Source organism: Crocuta crocuta, unplaced genomic scaffold (genome assembly GCF_008692635.1).
Source record: "Crocuta crocuta isolate KB4526 unplaced genomic scaffold, BGI_CrCroc_1.0 scaffold340, whole genome shotgun sequence".
Lineage (NCBI taxonomy): Eukaryota > Metazoa > Chordata > Mammalia > Carnivora > Hyaenidae > Crocuta > Crocuta crocuta.
In genome coordinates, this window is record NW_027530642.1 from 4,710,192 (window position 1) to 4,728,798 (window position 18,607).

Genomic DNA, 18,607 nt, shown 5'->3' on the forward strand with positions numbered 1-18,607 from the left:
CACTCACCCCCCCCCCTCCCGAAATGTTTCACTTCACTTCATTCTCTACGGGATTGCAAGATGTCCTCGTTGATACGTTCAACCAAATTGCCACCCTCTCTCTTGGCAACACAAGAACTTGGTGTATATTATCTGCAAAACTCTTCCAACAATTTGTCAGTCACATATTTTCCTTGAGAAAGGTTTAGTTGTTAAACATACGATTCTGACTCAAAGGTTGCATATTTCATTCCTGTGCCAGAGCTAAGCGTGTCTGTGCTTCTTAATGATCTCCCTGCGGGCACCACTCAGTTTTGTGATGTATACACGAAAAGTGTCTGCCGTTGTGAACTTGTGTCGTGCAATTACATCTGTTTTCTGAATGGGATTGAAATGTCTTTCTGCAAGGAAGGCATCCTATGCTTCCCTTTCTCACATACTCTTTGAGGCTAAGTTCATGCTTTGTACATAATACTAATATTTGTTGAGTTGAATCTCCTGCTACAGGATATGAACTCTTATTTTTATATTCATTTCATTAAATATGCATTGAGTACTTAACTAATTGCCAGGAGTGGAGCAGAGCTCAGAAGTGCAGAGGTGAACAACCAGAGAAAGCTCTGAATCATAGAGCTTTTAGTCTAGTGGGGAACAGGTAGTAAATAGGTAATTATAATAAAATTGGTGGCCATTGAAATCAAATAAGGAGTAGTCATAGGAGCTATTGGAGCACGTGGCCTCAAAAGCAGGGGAAGCTCTGGGAGGAAGTAACAGTGAGGCTGCGATCTGTGGCTTATGCAAATGTCAGTAGGCAAAGAGGAAGAAGACGAGGCATCTTTTGGGACGAAGTTTCCAGAAAATGGCATGTGCAATGCCCTAAAGTGTTTTTAGTGACACCTTATCAAGCACAGGCTAAATTCTTACCTTGTCTTTCAGTGCTTTTCCCAGCGTGTCCTCAGTCTGTTTTTTCTAACTCAGCTCCAACCCATGAGTGATCTGTTATTCATATACTTAGTCTGATATGTTTCCTTATAACCCCGGGTTCTGCCTTGTCTTGAGTTCCTTTTCCCTTCCTGATGAACACTCACCCTTCAGTATTCAGATACAATGTGTCACCGTCTCCACCAACTGGCCAACAATTTGTTATTTCTTCCTCTGAGTGCCCATAGAATGTTAAATATAAGCATAGCAGTTATCACTCATTTTTTACAAATTTTTAGTGTTTTTTAATTTTTTATTATTTTGAGGGAGACAGAGACAGAGCTTGAGTGGGGGAGGGATGGGGGTGGGAGGACATAGAATCCAAAGCAGGCTCCAGGCTCCATGCTATAAACACAGAGCCCGATGCAGGGCTCAAACCCATGAACCCCAAGATAATGACACGAGCTGAAGTTGGATCTGAACGCATCGAGCCACCCAGGTGGCCCCTGTTATTGCTCATCTTAATAATTGGTTTATCTCCTTCTCACCCTGGACTATGAGATCCTTGAGAGCCAGCGTTCAATTCACCCGTCCATGTGCTATTCTGATTGGTCCACAGCAAGTGCTCCAGCCACATTTAGCTGATGCTCTGAGATATGTCTTGTGATTGCCTGGTCTGACTTTGGTGTTCATTTTTCTACCCTTCTAGATACTCAATATAGCAAGTAGTTAAGAATGACACCCGGGGTGCTAGACTGCCTGACCAGTTACCAATTGTGTAATCTTGAGAAGTTATTTAAATTTTCTGGGTTTTATCTTCTCAGTTCTAACATTGTGTGAATAGTACCTTCCTTTTGGAGTTCATAAAGAATGGAACTGAGTGCGTGCAAGAGAACATAAATCAGAGCATGCCGCATAATAAGCATTCAGTAAATGTTAGCCACAAGTATTATTCCATTACTGTTTTCCTTTCCAAATGTAAATTTCTACTGGTGGTTGTGGGTGCCTTCCCAGATACTGGTTGCTGTCTTTTTCTTCCTGTTGTAGGGCTGAGTGTCCTTGAAGGTTAGACCCTCAGCCTTCCAGCATTAGGTATCTCCCTCTTTCCTTTGGGGAGCTCACTCACTCGATGGCTTCACCTGCACCTCTGTTCTCACCCTTCCTGAAGTCCTGTCCCATGCTGGACTCTGGGGTCCGAGATCTACCTGCCTGTTCAGCATCTTGCCTTAAGCTTTTTTCTGTTTTCTGGAATCCAGTGTGCCCAAAATGGAAATTTCCATCATAAACTAATATCCTCTTCTACTTTGTACATCAAAGGCGCATCTATTAGTCATCTTTTAGTCATTTAAATGCACTTCTTTGAGGTCATCTTTTCCTTATCCACCATGACCAGCTGAATGCCAAATCATAGATGCATTTTCATAAATATCTTTCAAATCCATCTTCCTCCTCTTCACTCCTTTCCTCCCACCCCATTTCTTGATTGCTGCGGTAGATTTTCAGTTATTATTCCTGTATATTACCTTATTTATCAGATGCCCCTTTAAATTTATTTAAATATGTTTACATTTTTCCATGTGTCCTCAGCTCATAAAGCTTATAGGGCACACATATTCTCTGTCCTCTTCCTAAAGAGGGTTGCTTTTGTCTAACCCTGACCATTCACCAGCAATTCCAGGGCATAAACTTTGGCAGATGTGGGTTTAAGTCCCAGTTTTACTGTGTCCTGGCTGTATGGTATTAGGCAGGTGCATTGAACTCCCTGGCCTCAGTTTCCTCATATTTAAAATGAGGATAATGAGAACTGCCTTGCAGAGGTGCTATGGGAATGAGATATATTCTAGAATACAGTTCTTGCTGCATACTGTGCCCTCAGTAAATGAGTGACGTGTAGAGTATGAATAGTAGTAGCTGTAGCAGAGAGAAGAAACAGTTCGAATACAGTTGGAGATGTGCTGTGTCACAGACATAAGCAAAGTACTGTGCAGAGCCAGGGTAGAGATGGGGAGCCAGTCCAGGTCTCTAACAGAAAGGGGTCTCCCCACAATCTCTCACCTGCACAAGATTTTCTTCCTGGAACCCGAAGTGCTCCCTCTGCTTTCAGCCCCCTTTTGTGTCCCTGGGCCTTGATGAATACCCCCGCTGTGGCTCTTCTTCACTGATCCTCGAAGTGACTGACAGTTTGCCAAGCTCCTTGGGAAGCAGAAGGAAAGCGCGTTAGCTTTTTCTTGAAGTTGCTGCTGTTTCTACACCACTCCAAATGGAAATCACAACTGAAATATAACAAAACCAGTTACCAGGAGGAGAAAGATAAATCTTTTCATCCAGCCCTTTGCTACATAATGCATCTAGATCCCCTACTGGAGGGAGGACTATTATCCGGCCAATGAACCCCCACAGTCATACCAGACTGTATGTTACCTGTTTATTTCAGCAGTTGTACTTATCTGTTGCCACATAACATCTACCCCAAAACTTAATGGCTTAAAAAACAATGTGCTATTATCAGATCTCACAATTCTGTGTATCAGGAATCTGGTCTTGGCTAAAGTCACTTGATGGTGTTTAGCTGGAGACGAGACTAGCCTGGAGGCTCCAAGGCAATTTATCATACACATTGATCGCAACTTAGCAGGGTCATTTGGAAAACTGGGCTCAGCTGGGCCTCTGTCCCTGTCCATGTGGTCTCAAGTCTCTATACGTGATCTCGTGTTCATACATGATCGATTTCTTCCATGACAGCCCATGGCTTTGAGAAACCAAGAGCCCTCTTAAAATTTAGTCTCAGGACTGGCATACAACACTTCACTCCTCCTCCTCCTCCTCCTCCTCCTTCTTCTGTGTAAACTGTTATCTACTTTCTATTTATTTTTATTTTTTTCTTAAACAGTTCATTGTCAAGTTGGTTTCCATATAACACCCAGTGCTCATCCCAAGTGCCCTCTTCTGTGCCCTTCAGCCCCCTTCCCCTCTCCCCACCCCGATCAGCTCTCAGTTTGTTCTCAGCATTCAAGAGTCTCTCATGGTTTGCCTCCCTCCCTCTCTCCAACTATTTCTAATGTTCTCTGTTAAGCAGTCACAAGGGAGCCCAGCATGGGGCTCTGGATGGGAAGCATTTCCAAGAATTTGTGGCCATCTTTAACCCAACACAACTACGACCTCTTACAAGAGCTGAGATGTAATTAACTTCCCTGTTACACATAAGAAAACAGAGACCCAAAAACACCACGTGATTTGTCAAATGTTGGAAGGAATATCCATGAAAGAATTGATACCAGAAGTGATTGTCTTGCTGAAGACAAAATGCCCTTGTAACTAGTAAATTTACTGATCTGGTGGAACTATTTACCCCCTTAGTCCTAAGTCCTGAACACCATTAGCTTGTGGTTTATGAATTAAGAGTTGTGGGAAGGGTGGGCGGGGGGGGNCATTTCAATATTTGGGTCTTAGTAGCCAGATGCTACTTTATCTCTTCTCTCCTGCAGTTTACATTTCTTTCTTTAGTTAATCTTGATTAGAGATTTGGTCTCACTGACCATTCAGGATGTCCACTTCAGTTATTTCAGATAGGATGGCAGGGCCTGAACTAAGTGCATATGAGGATACTACATGAAATCAACTTCATCGCTTGCAACCAATATACTCTCAATGCTTCCATTCACCTTTAGGGACCAACTCATTCACCACGTTGTTATTATTAGGAGAGATGTTGAACCAGGTGACCTCCATTTTATTTGTTAAATAATTTAGAGCCCCTGGTTCCAGAATGTATTTGAATCTATTTGAATTCGTATAGATTATATATATATATCCCCTCTGATCTTTTACTCATACATAAGTAAAGATAGTAATTGCTGTTTTTTAAGCATTATGTGCCCAAAACTTTCTGTATTGAACATTATCTCATCAGTTCTCACTGTCAATCAGTGAGGTGGACATATTGATACCCACGTTGCATATGAGGAAACTGGATCCTGGAAGAGTCACATAACTAATCCTGAGACCACAGAGCTAATAAATGGTTAAGTCAAGAAGATGTGATACTCAGATAAAGACATAAGGTTGACTGCTAAAATCTCCTCTAATTCTGAGAATCTAAGTTTCCACACTATTCTCCTTGTTCCTTCTGCTTTCCCTGAGGTGGGATGGCAGGAAGTGAGGAGGAAGAATTTTCCTTAATTGTAGGACAAGTGGGGAAGAGATTAGCATGGAGCTCAAAATACATGACTGACTTCTAAGAGTTGTCAAAGTAAATTGTGTCCCCAGAGACATTTAAAAGCAATGTGATCACACTTTTACACAAGGCTGCAATTGGGGAAGCTGGTGGCTGGTCTACCGAAGGGAATTTTAATAGAGTTTTATGAGCAATAGTTTGAAATGTCTTGCATAAGATGTTTCTTTGCAAATACCCGTGCCACATCTTAGTTAATCCTGGCCACCTGGAACCTCAGTTGTCACTTGAACATTCATTTAACCATTTTGTCAAAGTCTTTTAGTTAAAGGAGAATGGCACTTGTCCAATGGAAGTCTAGGGAACAGACCTTGCAGATAAATCTATTCCTGTGATGAGACAAAATCACTTTCCCTCACAAACACTGTCCACCTGGCTTGGGAACCAACAACGCTTTTCCGTGAATTTGTTGCAATTCAGCCTCTTTAGTAGAGCCTGCAGAAGCATTCATCGCAATCGCCGTTTTCCAGTTCAAAGAGCTTTTGGACATTTTCCAGTTCAAAAAAACTTTTGCCAGACTCTTCCTAGCATAACATTAAAAAACCTCTGAGACAGTGGTTCTCCAGAGTCCCCAAACCACCGGCAGTGGTGTCACCCAGTAACAATAACAGAAATGCGAATCCTTGGGCCCCATTCCAGATCTTCCAGGACCTGTATTTCAGCAACCCCTCCAGGTGATTCCATTGCATACTATAGTTTGAGAGCCACCGTCCCTGGGCTGGCCTTTTTTAACGTGGGTTTTTTTTTGTTTTTTGTTTTTTGTTTTTTTGGTTCTATTTTCTTAAAATAGTCTGTGGCCCAGCTAACTTGTACTCTTTTTATGTTTATCTGCCTATGTGGATACATGGATATATATTTACGGATTTATTTTATATATATATGATCTCTGTCTCCTGGCCTTTGTCCATACTATTCGTAGTACATGGATTACACTTTCTCCTCCACCATCCTTGCTCAGTCTCTGATGTCTAACTTAAAAGACACTTACTTGGAGAAAACCTTCCCACCCCTCGACTAACTATGACCTTTGCATTCCCAAAACTTGGTCCCACATTGTAAAAGAATTTATTTTATTACTGACTCAACCCATTCTGTGACTCAACCCATCCACTCTATCTAGCATTGTACAAGGCATTGGGGATACAGTGGTAAATAAGGCAAATATTTCTGGAACTTACAAATCAGGTAAAGTAGACTTTTCCCACCCCACCCCCCATCCTAGATCATAGCTCTTTGAGGGGGCACAAGTGTCTTGTACTGCTGGGTGTCCCCTAGGCTGTACTAAGTTATAGTGAGCAGGGTGGAAGGCAAGGTACTAGTCTTCTCTGGTCCATATAGAATGCACTGGAGTATTGTGCTCTCTTTGTGACATCCATGGTTAAGACATAATGGCACACTATCGCCTATGCAGAGGACAGGGAGCCCTTGCTATTGGTGTTCATCACCTCCTCTAAACCATGGTTTCTCAACTTCACCACTATGGATATTGTAATTAGGTGATTCTTTATTGGAGGCTGGGAGGTTGTCTTGTCCATTTAAAGACATTTAGCATCTCTGACCTCTACCCACTGGATGTAAAAGCATCACCATTTCCAGTTGCGACAGCAATGGATGTCTCCAGCCATTGCCAAATACCCCTTGGTGAGCACAATCAACCCAGGTTGCATACAACTGGGAATATTTTTCCTGCACAAATATTTCAGGAGGGAAAAGCTCTTCTCAGTTGTCTTTAGGACCATGATGCAGAGAATGAATTAGAGACAGAAATTTTTAATTGAGCTAGAGGGTAAAACTGGAAGTTACAAGAATCAATTTTGGCAGAAACTTTCCTAACTTTAGAATAGCCTGAAGTTTAGAGAGTAGTACAGTGGTGTTTGGTGAATTCCCAGTCCCCGGTGCCTTCAGGCTGGCCCGGATACACTTCTTTTTTTTTTTTTCTTTTTCAGAGAGAGAATTTAGGGATTTCAGGATTCTGAAAATTCTGAGATCCAGTGTTTCTACTGTTTCCAAAGTGGGTTTTAAAGAATTAGAATGATTCCTTGGGGACTTTGGGAAGGTGGCAGAGTGAAGGGATAGTGGTGAAGTTGACATCCTGTCCCTTGAGTCAAACGGCCTGGGATCCATCCCAGCTCAGCTCTTACTTTGAGCAAATCCTGACACTTCTGTATGCTTGTGTCCTCATCTGTGAAATGGATGCCTTTATAGTTCCTGCCTCATGAGTAGTTATGGGAACTAAATGAGATAATACTGGTAGAGCCCTTGGTAAATAAGTGAATAGTACCTACTAACTCAGCTCATGCGCTTTGCCTGAGCTCCAAAGAACTTGCAAATTTAGCTACTTCTGCCTAGTGGTATTGTATGTGTGTTTTGGGGGCAGTTCACAATAGGATAAATACGTTTGTTATTTTGCAGGAGTAATATAATCCAAATATAGGAATTAAACAGCAGCTGTGACAGGTGACAATCAAGTTACCAGATTTCTGTCTAGTCCCTGATCTGTAGACAGAGGTTAGAATTTTTAAGGAACTTCCATTAGTCAATTAACACTCAAACTCAGTTTTTTAAGTGTATTTATTTATTTATTTTGAGAGAGAGAAGAGGGGAAGGGAGGAGAGAGAATCCCAAGCAGGCTGCCTGGCAGTGCAGAGCCTGACTTGGAGCTTGAACCTTCGAACCATGAGATCATGACCTGAGCTAAAATCAAGACTCAGACACTGAACTGACTGAGCCACCCAGGAGCCCTCAAACTCAATTTTTATTAATCATTTTATTCGGCAATGTTTATTTTCACCTACCCAATTTAGACTCTTGAATGCAGACTTCAAGACGATTCTTATTTTTCTTGATTCATTGCCAGAAAGCAAAGATTAGAAAGTTATCAGGAAAGATAGAAGGATATGAGGTGGCTTATTGCAGGAAGCTGCCTCAAGAGTGCCAAAGCTTCAGTAAGAATCTTGAACCCACCAGTCAAGTGGGTGCCGTAATCTGAGCTCCCAATACAAATCTCATGGTTTTTTTTACGCCGCATGCCACTTACAAAATCAAAGTATGTCAATGGTAAGATAGCATCAGGCTAAAAATTATGTAGAGAGAAAGATTCAAGTCAAACACATACCTAGACACAATTTTCTTACTCATCCTGACCTATCACTTGCAACTTAGCCAATGCAATCTAAGTAAAATTTAAAAAAATGTTCCCTTTTACGTATCACTCATTTTTTAAGTAGGAGATAAAGGATTTTTCTCAGGTTTACCCAACCACTCCACATCATGCAAGAGTCAATTTCTACAATAATCTGTGCGTCTTTCATATAGATGCATCCCAGCTGAACCCCTGGGGAATGAGCTGTTCACGCAACTTTCTTTCAGGCATCCATTGTCCAGGGCACTGACTTGTATAGATCAAATGTGTAAAAGATTGGTAAAATGTGTACAACATTTGCACTATTCTTCTTGAAGTTGAACTTCAAAAGGAAATCTGTCACCACCTCTGTGGCAGGAGCTTCTAGCAACCTACGGTAATGCCAATTAAAGTGAGGACACTGGACAACAGACCATGGACATGGGATAGCAGACCATTTCATTTTTCTTTAAATTAAATCTAATTAAGGACATCTAAGTGGCTCAGTCAGGTAAGCATCCAACTCTTGACTTCGACTCAGGTCATGATCTCATGGTTCATGAGTTTGAGCCCCACGTCAGGCTCTGCACTAACATTGGGGAACCTGCTTGGGATTCTCTGTCCCCTCTCTCTCTGTCCCTCCCTCACTCATTCTCTCTCTCTCTCTCAAAAATAAACCGAAAAAGTAAAATAAAATCAATAAATCTAATTAACTATTTTTATTGAAGTGTAGTTGACATACAATATTATATATCTCTCAGACGTACAACTTAGGGATTTGACACTTACATACATTATGAAATGATCACCACAGTGAGCTTAGTTCCCATTGGTCATCATATATGGTTATTACAATATTATTGACCATATTCCCTCATCTGTACTTAACATCACCATGACTTATTTATTTTATAATTGGAACTTTGTAGCCCTTAATCTTCTTCACCTATTTTGCCCATCCTCTCACCCACATCGAACATGAGGAGATCTTATTGTGTACACAGTAGTCATCATACCATGGGAATCAGATAAATCATCCTGACCAAGCAAGACTTAGAAAGAAAGACTTTCACGAAAGTGTTCTGAGCACTAATATAACTGTATATTATGAAGTCCTCTTCTGTAAATTGTATTGTCTTCCCAACATGACCATCTGAATATCTGTTTCCATATATGGAAGCTTCAAGGTTCTTCTCAGGTGAGATATCCTGCTTCCTCAAACTTACTTTTTGTCCCACAGGATATTTAATTTTGACTTTTTTTAAAATTTTTGGATTTCTGTGACATTGGAAACCCAACCAAAATTCCTGAATTTTTGTCTTTATTCAACATCTATTCCAAACCTCAAGAATCATAAATTACACAGCAAAGATACGGCAACATCTGTTCTTCACTTAGCCCTCGATTGCCTTCTTTGGGATGGTAGATGAAGGGATGTTATAACTTTGAGCTATGATATGAAAGTATACTGAATGAAGCAAAGATATTATTACTTAAAACAAAGTATCTATGAAGGACACGTCTAACATTCAGAATCATTTTTACTGATGCTGNTTCCCTCTCTCTCTGCCCCTCCTCTACTCATTCATTCTGTCTGCCTCTCTCTCAAAATAAATAAATGAAAATATTTTTAAAATATTAAAAAAGTATTTTCATATACTCCAAATTCATGATTAATTCTATTACTAATAAATCTTTATGATTATTAACACAGCCATTCAGAAAAATCTGTCATTGTGATAATGATTTGCCCTTCTTTTAAGTCAAGATCATGGTGGGACTTCAAGCTCATCATGATCTTTCCATTATTGAGTTATCTTTAGTTAGATTTTGTTACCATGTCAGTTTTAAAGGTAGAGAAAATGAGCTCCCAGGTGAGCCTTTCTCCTGTTCTTTGGCTTGTTGTTTCTCGCACTCTGGTCCAGGCCAGGACACCCACTGTGTTACTGGCCACTGGAAGCTTGCCGGCACAGTGTGGTGGGCTGCTCCTTGATGCCTTGGAGGGAAAGGAGCAATTCTGCCCTTTCAGTTCAGTTCTTATGCACCCACGTCTCATGTTCCAACGCTGGGCAAGCTCTCCTTCTTATTCCACCCTCTTTCCCAATTCATCCTACCACCACCTCTTCAAAGAATATAGCCATTGTTATGTTAGTTAGGCTTTGAATTCAGAAAAGAAAAGAAGAGGTGGGAAAATTAAAGCAAATTGCATAAAATGAGGGGTAGAAGGGGGTGTCTCATCATTAAATGGTATCAAATCTTAAAGAATAGACTTAGCCTTCAGGCTTTCTATTTGCACTTATTCTTTGACTCTTCCAAAGACAAATAGCCAGTAGACCTACTAGGGTATTGTGCCTGTTGTCAGATTCCCAGAACTGCCTGGATGTGGAAGTGGTGATTTCCGAGACTGGAATGATATGCAAGAAGCATGCTGGGAGTTAGAGCCCAGATCACTGAGTAGAGCAGGTTGCATCTCTATCTGGAAGAAAGACGAAAGCTAACACATTGGCAGAACATGGACTCAAACAGCCATAAGCAGTGCATCCCATGAGGAGGAGAAGACCCTGATAAATGAGGGTGAGGTGGTCCACCAGTAGGTAGGAAATGATGGAGTAGGGAATATTGGAACTTTTACCTTCTTGGCATCAGGGAAACACTTTAATGGTCTTGTCCAGAAGTAATGCATGTCAGTTCTGTTTACAACTCCTTGACCAGACCAATCACTTGGCCCCATCCAACCACAAGAAGGCCAGGAAGCACATGTGCCCAGAAGGGGGAGCTGGACATTTTTAGCAAACAGCAGCTATGACTTCCACTTGTCAAAATGCAAACTCCCTTGTCAACAGACTCTGATCCAGGAGATCCTTGGAATCTGCATTTTAAGTGGGCCTCCTCAGGTGAGTCTGATGTAGGGGAGAAGAGTGGAATCTCTGGAACACTGACTTAGATATTCACTTCAAGATAGCCAGGTAATTAAGAGGATGGGGACAAATCTGAGATACATTTCTTAAAACTCAGATATAGGGCCAACCCTGGGAGACTTCACCTTGTTATCAAAGAGGGATACAGTTGGCCTTGAACACTAGAGTCCAGAGGGCTGGACAGAAGCCTCTGAAATGCCCAGGCATGAAGGTAAGTTGTGGAACCACGCCTGAGACAGAGCAGACTGCCAAGTGAATGTCAGCCTTTTCGTATATGGGGAGAGGAAGGTGGATGTGGGCCAAGTCCAGGCAGTGACTCTCACATGTGATCTGAAGTTTATATGTATGTCACTAGAAACTCATGGGCCAATATCACATTCATTGTGTAATTGCTTTTTTCTTTCCTCTATTGTTTTCTTCATTTCATCTTCCCTTTCTCTACTACCTACTTTTCCTCTTCCCTCCCCCCATTATTTTCTCTTTTCTTCCTTCCTTCTTTTATGCTCTACTTCCCCCTCTAATTTCCTACTTTCCCAATGTTTCCTCTTCTTACTCCCTTTCTCCCCTCTCTCTGCTCCTTCTCTCCTCTTCTTTCTATTCAATCATTCTTCCCTCCTTTTACCTCTCATTCTTCCTTTCCCATGGTACCCACACCTTCTATTCTATTTCCAGGTATTATGCCATCTGCTGCCAGCCTCTGGTCTATAGGAACAAGATGACCCCTCTGCGCATCGCATTAATGCTGGGAGGCTGCTGGGTCATTCCCATGTTTATTTCTTTTCTCCCTATAATGCAAGGCTGGAATAATATTGGCATAATTGATTTGGTGAGTACCCACTGGTTTGCTCTCTGATTAACTTTATTTGCCTGGGATCCTAAATAAATAAACAATATCAGGTTGGGTGAATATTCTATGAAAAATTCTTTATATATATATAAAAGTTTATTTATCTTTGGGAGAGAGAGAGAGAGAGCCCGCATGTGTGGGCGAAGGCAGAGAGAAAGGGAGAGAGAAAGAATCCCAAGCAGGCTCCACACTGTCAGCACAGAACCAGACGCCAGACTCAATCTCACAAACCATGAGATCATGACCTGGGTCGAAACCAAGAGTTGGACACTCAACCGACTGAGCCACCCAGGGGCCCCAGAAAGATTCTGATAGTGATCCAAGTGACAACAATAACAACAACAACAAAAGAAAGCTAACATTTTTGAATATTTGTTGTGTGCCAGAAAGTATGCTCAGACTTTACATAGAATCCTAATAACATCCTTCCCTCATCTTGTCCAGATGAGAAATGTCAGGCTCAAAAAGATAAAGTAATATGCTGAGTAAATAGCAAAACAGGCACTCAAAGCTTAGTGTTCAGACTAGAGAGCCTCAGCAATGTGATGTGCCCCAAGAGGCCTTCATCCCACTTCATGGCTGCCAGTGACCAGCAGAAAACATGTCATGTGGGCAGAGGCTTCCAGCAAATGAAGAGAACCCTGGGCCAAGAATCGAGAGAACTGGACCCTGAGTGCAGCTCTGTCTCTGGCCCTGAAAGCCTCCAATGAGTAGGTGCATTGGTCTTCGGTGGAGGAATGTCTCTCAGAGGGTAGGAGAACAGTGCGTGGTACACGAGCCAGGCATTTGCCAGCCCCTGTCCAGATTACCTTCCAGAGTCTTCCAGCTCTGACACACTGTGCTCCTGGTGCCAGACTTGCAGTGAGGATCAAAGGCTATGGTGGCGATTCAATAGCAGAGATATATGTTCCCTAACAAAGTTGTCAGGCAGTCACTTTAACATTTGGTGCAGGACCATGTTGAGGTAGGAAGGGGACTGGAGAGGAGAGATTGTGAGCAGGCTCCAGCCCGACAAGACCAGTTAAGAGTAGGAGCTGCCTATTCTTCTCTCCACCACGTTCCTAGCCCCTAATCTTGCCTTGTTCTTTGTCCAGGAAAGGATATCCAAACCAAGGCTGGGCCAGGATTTGCATGTGGTATGTCAGAACGAGAGTTCCTTGGGCTTCTGAAAGAAATGCTGGGACAAAGGAGTGGAGAAGTAAAAGGGGATTCATACAAGGGAGACTGTATGGATATTTTCTTGAATCCTATCCTTCTTCTTTCAAACTCTCAGTTTTGCCAATCTCAAGGGAAATGAAATTCAAGTTTCCAACAACCAGTAGACTAAGAGTAATGGCCAACAAATGTCGAACACTTACTGTTTGCCAAGGCCCATGTTCACTTAATCGTTATTACTGAGAACCTTACTCAAGCCTCACGACAATGCTATGAAGGTGATCCTGTCATTGTCCTCAGGAAACTGAGCATCAGAGAGGTGCAGTTATTAGCTAAAGTTGGAGTGGCAGGGAGTAGTGGTGACTATAGCTAAGTTCAAGCTTACTGCACTCCAGGGTCTATGCTCTTAATCTCTATGTTAAACTTACTCCCAAATGGAGAAAACCTTTGGAAGCACAAATTTTGTGCATCAGAACTTTTAAAAAAGGGTGCCATGCTCTTACCTTCAGATATAGCATTTCTAAGGGAAAGGATCTAGAGAACTGTTGTTCATTTCAAGAGTTGGAGGCATCCCCTATTTACTTCATGCAGCTGGGGGATGGGGCAGCTGCTTGCTATGAACATACCTTGTATTTGCTCCATGATGCTGTGATTGCATTTCATATATTTCCACTCAACTGCACATTGAATTGGCTTAGAGAGATGCTAGCACAACCCACATGTTCCCAATACAGGTACAGTGGATTCTTATCATTCCAAGTCATTAAGTTCTATAAAGTTGCCACAAACAGTAAATTAACAAATACCAAATCTTCGCTCCTAGGAGAAATACAGAGTTAGGTTCTTGTAAGTTCTGGTCCAAATTTTTTCATCAACCAATCAATACATAATATATGCTGCCTATAAGAGAGGCCCATGAAATACAAGTTGACAGTAAGGTTGATATAAAATAATGGAAAAATATAATATGCAGATACTAATCAAAAGCAAGGTGGTGTAGCTGTGATGAAATACATTTAAGGCAAGTCATATTACCTGAGATACAGAGATTTCGTTATGAGAAGAATGTCAATTCAATGGGAATTTCTACTATAACCTTATAATACACTATGAGGCAAGACACTAAATGCGCACACAAATAAAATGGCATGTGTGTGTATCATATATAATTGTTATTCATACATTTGTGTGTGTGTATATTCACACTGGATGCAGGCTGACCTCAGGCAGGAAGTGTCATTGGATTATACAGCTGTCTTCAGCCAAAGGCTATTCCTAGACAAGGCTGATAACTCAGAGCTGTCAGCAGACAGAATTTATGTTAGGGAGAAAAGTCTTTCAATTTTTGAAGAGATCTATTGTGTCACAGTAGCTAATACTAGTGAAGTTTATTCCAGGAATGTAACACAATCGCTGTAATTCACCACGTTAATACGAGAGAGAAGGAAACCCCACAAGATCATCTCATTACTGCCAAAAGTTCACTGACAAAATTCAGTATCTATTCACTATTTTAAAAAATTGTCATCAAACTAAAAATAGAAGAGAGCATCCATAAAAAACTTCTGGCAAGTATCATACTTAATAGTAAAATATTGCAACTCCCCTCCTAAAACTGGGAATGTAAAATGGTGTCCGCTATTACCTCTTCTATTCAAAATTACACTGGAGGTCTTATCAAGTTCAATAATGTGAGAAAAGTGGTTATTAGGATTGGAAAGGAAGAAGTGAAATTTTTATTATTTGCAGATCACATGGGTACCGAGGGAGAAAATTCATAAGAATCTAGAGACAAAATATTAATAACGAATTTAACAAAGTTGCTGGATACATAGCCATACAAAAAAATCTTCACTGAATTCTATATACCAGCAATAAACAATTACAATTAAGGACTTTAATATGATACCATTTGCAATAGAACAACAAGTCAAATACTTAGGAATAAATCTGACAAAAGACGTGCAAAGACATTTACACACAAAAAAAATGTAAAATATTACTGAAATCCGTTTCAAAAGATTTAAGTAAAGGAAAGACTTACCACGTTTGTGAATTGTTTCTGACCATGGGAAAGAAGTCCATTTTCCTCAATCATTCTGCTCTGACTCCAGTCAAAATCCTTGAAGATGTGTATGGAAATTGATAAGCTAATTCTAAATGTTATATAGGAAATGCTGAGATGTAAGGACAGTCCTGAGGAAAATGAGCTCAGTTCAAAGACTTTTACTACCAGATGGATTGTGTGCAGGCAGACGGGAAGGGGAGAGGCTAACTCTGCTGTCTGTTGGGTAGAGAGAATGAAGGATGATTTTGTGCCTATCTTATTTCTACTCTTTCCTGGGGCCTTCAGCCCCTGGTGCTCAGATAATCCCTCTGCGCTCTGGGATGCAATCGTGTTCTTTTTCTACCATTGTGGTTCTATGGGCTATAGGCTTATAAGAAAAAGAGAGCTTTGCTGATAAATCTTCTTCTCTCTTTCCTCTTCCTTTTCCTCTTGTTTTCCTCTTCCTTCTCTGCCCTTCTCTGTTCCCCTCCTTTTCTCTCTCCCTTCCAACCCCTCCTTTTCTCTTCTTTTTCATCCTTTTTCTTTTCCAACCATTTTCCTCATTCCCCTCCTGCTTCTTTCCCTTCGCTTTTTCCTTCCCTTTCTTCTTTCTTTCCTCATTTTTGCTCCCCCTCCAACTCTCAGATAGAAAAAAGAAAGTTCAACCAGAACTCTAACTCTACGTACTGTATCTTCATGGTCAACAAGCCCTATGCCATCACCTGCTCTGTGGTGGCCTTCTACATCCCGTTTCTCCTCATGGTGCTGGCCTATTATCGCATCTACGTCACCGCGAAGGAGCATGCCCACCAGATCCAGATGTTACAACGGGCAGGGGCCCCCTCGGAGGGCAGGCCCCAGCCGGCCGACCAGCACAGCACTCATCGCATGAGGACAGAGACCAAAGCAGCCAAGACCCTGTGCATCATCATGGGTTGTTTCTGCCTCTGCTGGGCTCCATTCTTTGTCACCAATATTGTGGATCCATTCGTAGACTACACTGTTCCCGGGCAAGTGTGGACTGCTTTCCTCTGGCTCGGCTACATCAATTCTGGGTTGAACCCCTTTCTCTACGCCTTCTTGAATAAATCTTTCAGACGTGCCTTCCTCATCATCCTCTGCTGTGATGATGAGCGCTACCGAAGACCCTCCATTCTGGGCCAGGCGGTGCCCTGTTCAACCACCACCATTAATGGATCCACACACGTGCTAAGGTGAGTGTCTGGGGCTTGGTAGACCTCGTTTGTCTGCATGACTCGGAAGGGCTGCCTCTCCAGGTTTTTGTTTCCAGAAGGATTATTCTTGAAAACGTGGGCAATGTTTACAAAGACTAAAGAACATTCTACCATCTTGTCATGAAGTAGAATAGTGGAAAAGGACTCAGGCTCTGGGAGAGACCGGCCTGTATTCCAGTCCACTCTCCACAGTTCTGCTACCTTGGGCAAGTCATTTAAACATTGTGAAATTTCATTTCATTTAAAAAAAAAAAATGAGATGATATTCACAATGTCTCTATCACGGGGCTCTTATGAAGATCAAATTAGCTCATGTGTGTAGCACACATTGTATAGAGCCTGACACCTAGTAAGCACTTAGTAATTATTATCTACTATTATTTATTAGGTAGTATTTTACAATAGTGGTTAGAAGTATGGGCTTTAAGGCAAAAATAGACTTTATTTTGACTCAATGCCACTACTAATCTTTTGTATAATCTCCCTTGGTTTTATTTTACTCAACTGTAAAAAACATAATCATAATAATAATAATATCCATCTCATAGGACCATTGTGACTTAAGTAATGTATTCATATAGGGACTCACACATAGTAAGCATTCATAATATTACTAACAATATTATTAACGTGCATAAGAGCAATAGTAGTAACATATTGCTTGATACCCCAAGATGGCCACAAAGTAACGTGATAAACAAAATAAACAGAAGGATAAATATGCAACAGTAATACCATGTGATAACTGATATGATGGAGGTGTAGATAATCTAGAAGGGAGATTTGAGGAGGAAAGAAGCTGGTTTGGCTTAAGAAAATCAGGAAAGGCTTCAGAGGACAGCATTTTTTTTAAAGAATTGGAGATTTGGAGGAGAGATCAAGGAAGGCATTCTAGCAGATAGAACAGCATGAGGAAGGAAATGGAATGTGCCAGAGCATGGGAAGGTCAAGCGGTTTACCCAAGGTCACCTAGGCTGTGGAAACGGGAGTAACTGTGGAGTGGAATGGTCAGTGACCAGTCATGATGCCTCTCTCTAAAGCCTGAAAATTTTCTGGCTCCCCTCAGGCTAGAGTTGCTCTCAGCCACGTAAAAACCATGTGTAATAAGTACATTCATCCTGTACAAAGACGAATTGTCAACAGCATTTCTTTCTTTGCCCCAAGATGCATAGGAATTTCTAAAAAGCAGTTCCTTCTTTTGACACAAGCATTTAATTTTTCTGATGACAGCATTCAGCTGTCCTGGCAACCAAAAACTGAGGCATTTTCATTTGCATGTGTAAGAAAAGAAGAAGACAAATAGGAATTGCAGTGAAATATAAGCACTTCGCCTCAGAGACTGCTCAGCAGCCTGGATCCAATTCCCTGCTACTAGTGTGGGCTGACTCGTAGCTAAAGCCTAGTTTGGTGATGCCAGCTGGTGGAAGAGCCTCAAAGCTACGCCTGTAGGCTCACATTCTTCCCTGATTATTATGCCCTAAGCGAGTGTCATAGGAAGAATCCAACCATGTAGTAAAGCGTGTGTACAGGAACTTCTGTGTGGGGGCCTAAAAGCCACTTAAGTTAGCAGCTGTCTTGGTCCAGGCTGCCAACGACTTACAGTGTGTGCTCTAGCAGTGCGTTGTGAAGTCAGTGGTTTAGAACTGGAAGGGCCTTTTCCTGGAGGGACAGTCACACAAGCGTGAGGGGGTTTCCAGGGCAGCCCAAGACACCCATCTGACTGACACGGTATTTGATCCCTGCTGCACATGGAAACCTGCAGTGTGATTGTAAAGCAGGCATGACAGTTTAGAGGTGGCTTGTGGATGTAGTCCCCATGCTTTATTTTTTGTGATTTCTTCATGAGGTAATAAAAAGTACAGGCAATTGGTCTGAGATGCTTTTCGTGGGGGTGAGGAGTCTTTTAAGAGTGGGGAAGCCTGCACAGAGAAGACTGTTTGAAACCTGAATCCACGACAGCGTGAGCTTTCTAACGACAGGAATCCTGTTTTGTTCACTGCTCAATACCAAATAGCCAATAGGCTGCCTGACGTACACTAGGAACTTAAACTCTTGATGAATAAATGAACAAATCGTACAATGAACTTTCTAGATCAATTGTATTAAGAAAAATTTATGTTGTTCTTAAAAATCCTATAACCAGGACATCAACA

At 41.6% G+C, this 18,607-nt stretch overlaps 1 protein-coding gene across 1 annotated transcript in view; it reads left to right on the forward strand.

Moving 5' to 3' along the window:
- HTR4 (5-hydroxytryptamine receptor 4) overlaps positions 1-18,607 on the forward strand; it is a 59,407-nt gene that overhangs the window by 17,129 nt on the left and 23,671 nt on the right. Inside the window, exons 4-6 of the mRNA XM_077769057.1 lie at positions 11,843-11,996; positions 13,112-13,153; positions 15,865-16,433. Of these exons, the coding sequence (XP_077625183.1) occupies positions 11,843-11,996; positions 13,112-13,153; positions 15,865-16,433 (765 nt within the window). The remainder of the gene's footprint in view (positions 1-11,842; positions 11,997-13,111; positions 13,154-15,864; positions 16,434-18,607) is intronic.